Raw genomic sequence first — 11,074 nt, forward strand, 5'->3', positions numbered from 1 at the left:
ATTTAAGTTATAGTCTACTATTTTTAATTATTGTCATTATTATTATTATTATTAATTCCTGCAATGCATTGACTAACCCAAAGTACCAAAATATAAATATTTATATGAGGAGGAGAAAAAGACAGGAAAGAAGCATAAGGAGTCACCGTCCAAATGTCCAAGTAGAAAGAACAATGGAGAGAGAATCATGGAGCATGGCGTGTCCAGCGCATTGACCATGCGATTACTGAGTAGTAGATGAGAAGATATGACAAACCATCTTCGACTTTGACGCTCTGCTCAACTGTGGGACCCAACCTTGCTGCGTGTGCCAACAAGGTTCTTCAACGGAAAAAAAATAAAGGCTGATTAATTTTCAGAAGAAAAAAAAAAAAACAATTAATCGAAGTTGAAATCAGTGCCAAAGATCTGTTGTTGTAGGAGTTGGTTCTATACAGTCACCGCTGCTGGATTTGATGGAGGCAGCTGCTTCGGCGTTGAACAAGTCCGGTAGCGGAGGTTCGGAGCGGAGCAGCAGCGATGAGAAAGGGATGTTCGAGTATTTCGGTTGGGTTTATCACCTTGGAGTTAATTCCATTGGTCACGAGTACTGTCACCTCCGATTCCTTTTCATTAGGGGCAAGAATGTCTTCATGTACAAGCGTGATCCTCACGATAACCCTGGCATTGTAATGCTCCCGCTCCCTTTTCTGCTGCTTATGCTTTGTTTTCTTTTGTGTACTCTGTACTTCCTTGTTGAGACTTTGTAATCTTTAGTCAATGCTGCTGCTCATTTTTGGATGGAGAAATTGAAAATTCATGGTGTTTAATTATGCTGATTGTGTATTGCAAAATGTTTAACAACTCTTGAAGCTTATGATTGATTTGTGTATTTAGCTAAAAGAAACTTGCAAGAGTCACTTGAAATAGATTACAACTAGGATCAGCACCGGCTTTTGGCATTAGAGGGTGTGGAACTTTCGTAGCTTGAATTTGTGAGTGAAATTCTAGAGTTGACTCGTGTGCTGGATTACAAGGATAAATGGAGCATGTTTGACTAGTTAAGAATTTGAGCTTCTGTCATCAATTGCACATTTTCATGGGAACACCCAACTGACTAGGTGAACCATATGCTAGTAATTCGTAGACCACTTAACTACAATGAACCTACTCAGGTTCCCATGTCTTTTTGTTGATGTTGTTTAATCCTACCAGTTGAGCCAGCCCTTGTTGCTCCTCACATTTTTATTTGCTAATGAAATTTCGTTTTGTTTGATAGATTACAACGAATTAGTGATTTCAGTTGAACATGCATATAGGTTGGTTTCAATGATCTTTTATGAATTTATATAGATTAGTATTTTCACACGCACCCAATTTCATTGCCTACTTTCCACCTTTCTTCAATTTCGTCCCCCATTTTTTGCCTGTTTCTTGATGTTGAAATTATTCTTTGTCCAGAAACCCATCAGGCAGGGAGTTGTTGGGCCCACACTAATGGTGGAGGAGCTAGGCCGTCGGAAGGTCAACAATGGGGTAAGTTCATATGCATTTGTTTGCTTAAGCTGATTTGACATTGGTTCTGAAGGAACATACTCTGTGAGGTTCATTTTACTACGATTTTATTATGTGGTTTTCATGGATATGAATTACTACCTTGTAAATTTGGTAGAAGCTAAATACTTTTTGTTTTTTCCCCAGGATGTTTACGTTTTAAGGTTTTACAACAGATTAGATGAGGCCAAAAAGGGAGAAGTAAGTTGTAATTTTGAATTCTAGTAATTGTTGGTCCTACTTGCTATGGAACATATGTTTTAACAAGTATAGCAGCTTTTTGTAACAATTTTTTTTGGGGGCTAAGTTATACGATTTGGAGAAAACATGATTTAGTTGCTTTCATACTATTATATAAAAAAAGTAGACACCACCCGTACCAAAGCTCTATGTATCATAACTTATTTCACCTATAACTGGTGTAAATTACTTTACTCCCAGTTTTTTCAGGTGGACTGCTACTCAGCTAGTGTAATTTGTTAATATCCTGGAAAAAATAAGTGCCTGATCCATTGTAAATTTGTAATAAGCTTGATGTAGGCTTCAGGGATTCAAAACCCATTGGAATTTCATTAAGACAAAGAAGAAAATACAAGAAAAAAGGAGAATAAGCGATCCTCCTCACAGTATAGAAATAAGATTATATAATGTATATCTTTTGTAGATTGCTTGTGCTTCAGCTGGCGAAGCTCGGGGATGGATAGAAGCATTTGATCATGCCAAACAACAGGTATAAGAAAGAAACAAGACGGTTACAGTTTTAACCCAAAGATTTCATTGACAACCCAAGTCTAATGGAGGCAGGAAATTATTTCTGTGGCAGGGTTTGTATAAGAGTTCCTCTTATGAACTTTTCAAACATATAAATTTTCCTTGCCTATGAAGGTTTTGGGAGTGTCTGCCTTGCTAGTTAAAAGAATTTATATATCAAGCAACTATGTTGGTATTTACCATATTTTTCATGTGTTTTGAATTTACTGGAGATATGCCCTCTGCAGGCTGAGTATGAGCTGTCAAAAGGAGGCAGTGCTAGGGACAAACTAAACATGGAGGCCGAGTATGATTTTTCCTCACTTGAAATTCACTCTACTGATATTTGATAGAATTAACAGTTGTTGAATTTTCTATTCAGCAAGCTGTATTAATGATTAATAATGAATTTGTATCATAAATATTAGCATAGGATTCCTTTTGCTTCTTTGATCTTTCAATGTCTGACCTTTTCAGTTTTTGTTATAAAATATTGGAATTATGATGGTTATAAATACTTTCAAGTTTCAAGTCATTCAGTTAGGCATACAGTTCAAGTTAACATATTCATGGTCATCAATTATGCTTAATGAAATATCTGCATGTTGGGATCATTATTTGGTGGCATGTCTTAAAGGTTTCCTTGTATTGGATGATTTACCATAAAAACTGAGTTACTGATTATTTCACTGCTCTTTATGTTGTGAAGGATCAACCTTGAAGGACATCGGCCTAGAGTGAGGCGGTATGCCCGTGGATTGAGAAAGCTTATAAGAATTGGCCAAGGTAAAAAAAGATGCACGGTTTTGTGAATAATATTCACGATGTGTGCTTCTGAATCACTAGCTACATAATTGAATTGATAAGTTTTGTATTGCATGGCATATTACATGTTTTGAAGGTTATCATAGTGTAATAGGGCATCTATTTTTGTTTCTTATTTCAAAAAGAGAGACATCTTTTTCAGTGTTGATATGCACCAGAAGTTTTGCAATTGTGAAAGTATGATTCAAGACTAATAGTGGTTGTATATTTTACTCGGAATCCATGTGCTTCTCTCGTTTCTCTTCATATACAGTTAAAATGACACTTGCTCTTTCATTCTGAAAGGCCCGGAGACATTGTTACGCCAATCATCGAAGTTGGCAGTTAGGCCAGATGCTTTTGAAGGAGATAGTGGAGATGCATTGGAAGCACACAAGTGGAAATGTGTGCTTACCACAGCTGGTACTTTTTCTTGTCCCTCAAACTTCTAGTAAGGCATACTTTGGCTGCTCTAATACTGATTTCTTCCTTCAGTGATCTATTAATATTGATCAAATTCTTTAATTGGAAGACATCCAGAAGCTGTAAGAAAGTTCTCATTTGAACAAGTATAAATTGTTGTAATTAAAGGCCCTCTATAATCTATAATGGTAACACCAACTTTGGGGTTTGAGCGGAGGATGATTTGGATGCCAGGGTCCTCTGGATTACAATCCAGCAATTAATTCAATGAGTAAATTAGGTGAAATTTTGGAGGGACTATCCTGCGCTCCTGTAGCCTCTCACTGAAATTGTCGTTCATCTGGAATAGAAAAATAAAATCTTGTTGCATTAAGTTCTTATCAAAAGGTCAAAAGCTGTCATTAATTGCAAGGTAGCAACTTAATTTCCTTGAAGTGTTACAAATTGCATCTACCATAAGGGCTTTTATTAATTATAGGTGTTTCATTTATTATAGGCATCATATGTCGGGTTGTTACATCCCTTGAATCCTAAAGGTTATAACCAAATAAAACCATGACATCTTTGTGCTTTTGGTGCACGATTTGGTTGTTTGACTTGTAAATGATGACGCTTCTGCTTATGGTTATTCCTACTTATTTCTTGTTCATTTTAGTTATAAGAGAAAATATTATAGTTGAATCTATTGTTATTCCTCTTGATGCCTTTGGTTTGTGGTTTCAGGTATAAGAATCTTCGAGGATGTTTCTGATCGCAAGGTATGTAAAGCATTCATTTATTTGGGGAGGGGTGTAAATGCCCGTCAATGATAATTAACAACATATTTTTGGGAAACTAGGGAACCCTAGCTTTGCCTTCACGTTTGTATTCTAACAGGAGTTTCGAGTATAATACTTGTTGCTGATTCTTATAATATCAAATACTTGATTCTCAGCTGGAATCTGGCTGTTTCAAAAGAAACTACAGAACCCGGATTCTTAAGATTAGGAACAATATTATGAATGTTTTATTGTGAATCAAATAGATCTCTCATCTAAAGCCTGGTATTAATATACTTTTGATATTGCAAAAGGAACTTGCTCCGATTTAAGAATTAAGTCACATGTGCAGTTGTTCCACGTCAAATATTGATTTCTTCTTTGTGATCTAGCATTTGGTTAGTCTTAGAAACTTCTTGCTCTTAATAACTTTTGATGTCATTACTTGACCAAATTGGGATGCCCTTGATTTCTTCTGGTAATAGAATTGTCAACGATAATCTAGTACTCTGTTTTCTCTTTATAGTTGTAACAGAGTTATCATCACATTTTCACAAAGTAATTTTTACCTTTTTATTCTTTTAGCCATCGGCAATAGGGTACATTTCACGCATATTGATGTCCCTTATATGGAAAAAATTCAATGGATTTTGTGTTCCAGGCTGTAAATAGTATTATATTGTCAATAAAAGCCTTGACCATGTCTCTTTGTAACCTGAAAATTTCCCTTTCATAACAATGAGCCATCTGACATTCCTTTCTTAGTTGTGTAAATGTATAAGTTGTTTGAACGTGCTTTCTATGTAGCTTTGGTAATCTGATTTCTTCTTCTTCTTTTATTTTTTTATTATTTTCTTGCTTTCACATTTAAACCAATTGAAATTTCATGTGTTAATTCACTTTTGGTAGGACAGAAAAATAAATCTGATTCCTTTTGTTTGACATTCATTTTGTTCTTTGCAGAATGGTAAGGGCGTTCTTGCAAAGTCCGTTGGTGTTATTGATGCAACTGCTGATACAGTTTTTGAGGTGATTTTGAACACTGACCAACGGCAAAGATATGAGTAAGTTGCCTATAGAATGTGTGGAGAGTCTTGACAACATGTTGGCAAATTAGTCTCCCTTGTAATTTTTGTTTTCTGCAGGTGGGATATTTTGATGTGTGACTTGGAGCTGGTGGAATCTTATGATGGACACTACGATGTTGTTTATGGGACATATGATCCTAAGTATCTATCCCGGTAATCATTTAGTGTTAATCTTTTGAAATTTCAAACATTGAAATTTCTGTTTCTAGATCCCCCAACCCCCCTTTTTTTAGGGTCTTGCTAACATGTGTCCTAAGAACACTTTTGAAAGCACCATAAAAGAAAATGTTTTACCAAAAGTTATTGAAAAGATAACTTCTTTACATTTCCAATGAATTGAATACATTAAAAACTTAAAAAAGTTTTTATTACTCTACTATTAACTTGTGCTTTTAAGGCACAACAAAATTAAATCTTTGTTTTATTTTTTTTTTTAAATATTCTTACTAATCTGTTTAACTTTTTATATTCCTCCTTTAAAATAAAAGTTCTTATCACTGCCTAATTTGATTTCCTGGTGACTGATACTTCAATTTTGTTAGATTCCTTAAATTCTAGAAACTTCATATCATAATTTGCTAATAAAAACTTCATATCATAATTTGCTAACTTTATTTATTTATTTGTCAATCTAGGCTGCAGTTCACTTTGATGAATTCATGTGCTAACTAACATCACATTTCTTCCTTATTAATCTTTTTCAATCAGTGAACAGAAAGCAAGTTTTACTATAATTTTTTTTTAACTTAATCATGTTTTACTTAAAATCTGCATTCATGATTGCTCAGGTGGCATTCAAAGCAGGATTTTGTCTTCTCTAGGCAATGGTTTCGTGGACAAGATGGAGCATATAGTAAGAATACGGATACTGTGATCATGTGCTTAAGCTCTTTTTGTGCTCAAGAGTCAAGAGTTAATTTATTTACTTTTGTTGTTAGTTTTAAATTTTGATGTTATCACGTCTTTTCACTTGCCTGAGGAATTTTCGAGAGACTAAGACTTTTGCAAGATATGTATTAAAAATTAAAATGCATCAATGCTCCAGAAATGTTATTTCTTATTTTATGCTTTCATGAATCATGATGACTAATTTTATGTAAACATGTTACAGTTCCTTAGCACAGAGGTTTTGTATTACTATGGTGGTTGTAATCTTGATTAACATTGAGCATCAGCGATGATTCTTGCATTTTTTTGGAAACCTTGTTTTTTTGACTTACCTGGACAATATATGCTGAAGTCTTCAATGTATTTAATTCATGCAGCTATTTTACAATTTCCGGCGATACATAAGAAAAAGCCTCAAAGATCTGGATATCGACGTGCAAAAATTAATCGTAAGATAGAAACTGCATATTTGTTCCTTTCTGAATAGTTTATCTTGCTTATGGTAGAAACTCTCTTAATCTTCTGCTACTGTCAGAACTTTATGGGAATCCTCTGACAAGGGGGAAGAAAGAGTATAGTAGAAAATATACCTCTGACTTCTGTACTTTTTAGGCCCCTGATCATTGTTCTTCAATGTGTTGTATTATGAATGCAGCATCTGCATGGGAAATTAGAAATTTGCACACACCTATGGGGTTGAATAGCCCAAGATGTCTCGTTACCCATACTTTGGAGGTTGACTCTAGTTCCTGGCATCAATGGAAGAAAAGCCAGTGCTCAAAATTTGAGAGGACTGTTCCTTATGCATTATTATCCCAAGTGGCAGGTAAAGTGTTCAAATTATTGTTAACATCTAATATCTCTGGTACAACAATGGCACTAAGATTTGAATCTATAGTTATGATCTTTTGCAAACTACCAAAACCTCTCATCACCAGTCCACTCTTTATGGCTCCCTACTGCTTGGATTGTCTAGAATCACTATGACTAAGAATCCAATTATCATAATTAGTGGTCCAAACTAATCATTTAGCTTTGTTGCTCACTCTTTCAGGAAAACAATTTAGAAAGTTACATGCTATGAGCTATTAGCATGCTTTGTATAATTCAACAAATTGTTTGTGAATAATCTTCTGGATGCATTTAATATTGTTCTTAATTATTATTGATTTAGGTCTAAAGGAATATATCACTGCCAATCCAATACTACATCAAGAATATGCCACCACAATTGTACATCCCAAAAGCTCTGATGGTTCCATTTCCAGTGGTGAATATGAGGATGAAGTGCAAGATGAGTTTTATGATGCAATTGCTGCTGAATCATCATCGTCAGATGAAGAAAGTGATGATGATGATGATAAAAATTATGAAAAGGTTTCCTACTTTAGTTGATTATACCTTTCAACTGTAGAAGTAGTATGCAGCAGCAATAAGTCCTGTTTGTATGTGATTGATTAGTAATAGAACAGAAAGTATTTTTTTTTAGTTTTTACATATTTTGACACTGTATTCAATTTGTCAGGGGCCAAGAGTCAAACTAAAGAATGTATCATGGGCCATCACAACCTTAGCTTTGAAGCGAACTGCAGGTCAGCTTTTTCTTTGTTTTTTGTTATTTGCTAGGTCCTTTTTGTAGGCAATTTGGCATAAGCAACTAGTTAACCTTTATGCAAACTCTAAATTTTCAATTTTCTTCTCTGCATTCAGAATTTCATTCTTATGTAATTATGGCATGCAGCTCCTGTTCTGAGTGAAGAATTGGATCCCCATGTTACACCTGTCAGTATTAACCCAAGTGATTTGCGTGGTTCTTTACACGAAGGAAAGGATGACAATGACACAAATTGTTGGACTTCTCCTAGTGGAAAAGGATTTATGATCAGGGGAAAGAACTATCTTAAAGATAATTCTAAGGTGAGTTGACCATTTAAGTTGGTTGGTTACAGTGGGAAAGGAACTTTCGTATGTCTACATGGATGATAAGTAATGCTGTTATTGTGTACATGTGCTTCATTGTCCTTAAGCTTTCTACCTATAGATGTCCTTTCAGTGGAGGGGCATCCGGGCATGCATATTGATCATGTAAACTCTAATCAATTATGTGAATTCAAATATATCTTTCAACTTAAAGAACTATACATATTTTAAAATATATCTTTATCTGCTTGTGCATAGTTTTGTTGTATATTTTTTGGTTTTGGCTGAATATTATGGACATGGAAATTTATGACGCAGGTAGTTGGAGGAGATCCGCTTTTGAGGCTCATAGCAGTTGATTGGTTCACAGTCGAACAATCTGTAGACAAAATTGCTCTGCATCCTAGATGTCTGGTTCAGGTAAAACGAAGTTTTTATTAAGTAGAGATGGAGAAGAGATGTTTGATTTGTTTGGGCATGCTGATAAATCTTTCTGCTAAGATACTAAACTATCAATTAACTTGTTCTCATATGTTCCTCCTTTTGAATTGCAGTCGGAAGCTGGGAAAAAGCTTCCATTTATCCTTGTCATTAATCTTCAGGTATGGATATTATTTTTTTCCTTTTTTATTGCAAAGTGAAATCCATTTAATGCAGAAGTGTTCAAGAAACTGTGTTAAAAAAAGCCATTATTAGGTACCATGAAACTATATGACTATTGTGAATCTCCCACATCCCCAGCTATACGTACCATGAAAGTATCTATAGCTGATAATCCATAATTTTAAGCCAATGTCATTGAATGCAGAATTGATTAACTTTAAAAGTATGGTGTTTATAGTGGAATATGTTTGATGCCTTCACTGGCTTTCCTGTTGAATAACTCAGGAAGCATTAATGTAGTGCTTGATTTTTCTGAAATGGTGTTCAATTGGGATCATAAATTTGTGTATGCTTATAAATCAGTTTCTCAAGAAGATTTCTTTTGCTTTCATCGACATCAGGTTCCTGCTAAACCGAACTATAGTCTGGTTCTGTATTTTGCGGCTGACAGACCTATAAATAAAGATTCTCTATTGGCTAAGTTTGTAAATGGAAGTGATGCATTTCGGGACTCAAGATTCAAACTTATTCCAAGCATAGTTGAGGTGCGTGGTTCACTGTAAAATGTTATATACCCTGTTTGATGCTTGGTAGTGTTGAGCAGCTAGCTGTTTTCAATGGATGCAGGGATATTGGATGGTTAAGAGAGCCGTTGGAACAAAAGCTTGCTTGTTAGGGAAAGCTGTGACATGTAAATACTTTAGACAAGATAATTTTTTGGAGGTAAGGCCAGCCTTAGCATTTTCTCCTCTATGACCACTGGACTTAGATGATGATTTGATGATCATTAATTTGGCTGTGGCATTGGCATGTCAAGTTAAGAAGTGAAAATTAGTTTAATGTTGGTTCTCAAAATTATGGAAAAATGTTGAGTTAAACATTCTGCTTTATTCATATGTTCATATGTGTACTGTGTGGTCACTGTTATAATTGTTTTGTCTTGTGTGCCCATGAAGTTCTTATGCTATTTTACGTAGAAAACATTGTTACACACTCTTATCTCAAGAAGAGAGACACACAATTCAACATTCTTGTTGAAATTGATCTCTGGCATTGATGTAATTTTGCTTCCATTTTCATATTTTGCCTAGTCACTTCCAAAAGTAATTTTCTGTATCATGCAGATTGATGTGGACATTGGATCGTCCTCTGTGGCTAGGGGTGTCATCGGCCTTGTTCTGGGATATGTTACCAACATTGTTGTTGACCTAGCAATTTTGATTGAGGTTGGTTGTGCCTTTATTTTTTATTTTTAAATTTTATCCTAAATTCGTAACATAACTTCGAAGAAAGATTAAAGGAAGTTGAATACTATTAATTCGTAATATAATATCTAATAATTAATTGCCATCCATCTAAATATAAAACTATATTCGTAATATATTATCCTTGTGATAGAAATAAGCAGAAAATCGAGATTTTATGTTAAATCGAAAGAGTATATTAAACTTGTAAAACATAAAATTATCCAACTTAGTAAAAATTTTACATTCAAAATCATGATATTGAAAGATTTTAAGAGTTAATTTAAGATTTTAGCTATTATCAAATAGATAACACTTGCAATAATATCATTTTATTTATCAATTGATTTGCAGGCGAAGGAGGAGGAGGAGTTGCCAGAGTATATTCTTGGAACTGTTAGATTAAATCGTTTGAAACCTGAAACTGCAGTACCATTGGAGGTTTAAGGCCTTGGAGTAGATATATAATAGTTTGAATGAATTGTGGAGATACTTTAGTCTCTTTTATTATTATTTTTTCTCCTCTCTGTCACTACGCTAGCTAAAGTGTGAAATTTTATTTTATTTTATTTTTTTGAATTAAAAGATAATTCATTAAGGAGCTGATACAACTCATACAAGTCTGAATATACATTCAATTATAGGACAAGAATGAAAAGCTATTGTTTGTTAAAATATATGCAATATGCATGACTTTGTTTGCTTCTAGCAGGAATGAAAGCAAGAAGAGAAATTAGCCAGAGACTTAGTTTTAAAAAACTAATATACATTTCCATTTAAATTTTTGTTTCTCAAATTCTCGATCTTAGACTAATCAGAAAGTTAATGAAATATTATACATATTTTCTATCATCATTCTATTAATAAATTATGTATAACATTAACAGACCATATTTTTAAATGGTATTTTACTCTTTCTTTACTAATGACCTTGGATAAGTATATGTTACAAATATTGTTATTAACCCAGCCATTTACATGGAAGAAATATTTTCAGCTATTTGTTTCGAATTATTTTGACACCGTACTAAATCAAATATTCTCAATACGATTTACTTTGATT

At 34.0% G+C, this 11,074-nt stretch overlaps 1 protein-coding gene across 4 annotated transcripts; it reads left to right on the forward strand.

Annotated features, from left to right (window-relative positions):
• The first annotated feature begins 79 nt into the window (after positions 1-79).
• On the forward strand, positions 80-10,753 carry LOC112723384 (protein ENHANCED DISEASE RESISTANCE 2-like). Of its 4 annotated transcripts, none has more exons than XM_072207961.1 (23): positions 109-1,100; positions 1,259-1,298; positions 1,441-1,515; positions 1,681-1,734; positions 2,198-2,263; positions 2,532-2,590; positions 2,993-3,069; positions 3,394-3,510; positions 4,234-4,268; positions 5,232-5,332; positions 5,414-5,509; positions 6,145-6,209; positions 6,622-6,693; positions 6,900-7,070; positions 7,419-7,621; positions 7,770-7,836; positions 7,986-8,161; positions 8,483-8,584; positions 8,719-8,766; positions 9,169-9,312; positions 9,395-9,490; positions 9,892-9,993; positions 10,366-10,753. In XM_072207961.1, exons 3-23 carry the CDS (start codon positions 1,477-1,479, stop codon positions 10,456-10,458), a joined length of 1,983 nt encoding a protein of 660 aa, XP_072064062.1. In that variant the 5' UTR covers positions 109-1,100; positions 1,259-1,298; positions 1,441-1,476; the 3' UTR covers positions 10,459-10,753. The 4 variants fall into 4 exon arrangements, with proteins under 4 accessions (XP_025630527.1, XP_072064062.1, XP_025630528.1 ...); XM_025774743.3 differs by having other exon boundaries at positions 124-668; XM_072207960.1 differs by lacking the exon at positions 1,259-1,298 and having other exon boundaries at positions 124-318; positions 421-668.
• Positions 10,754-11,074: the final 321 nt, after the last annotated feature.

Source organism: Arachis hypogaea, chromosome 11, assembly GCF_003086295.3.
Source record: "Arachis hypogaea cultivar Tifrunner chromosome 11, arahy.Tifrunner.gnm2.J5K5, whole genome shotgun sequence".
In the NCBI taxonomy this organism is placed as follows: Eukaryota; Viridiplantae; Streptophyta; class Magnoliopsida; order Fabales; family Fabaceae; genus Arachis; species Arachis hypogaea.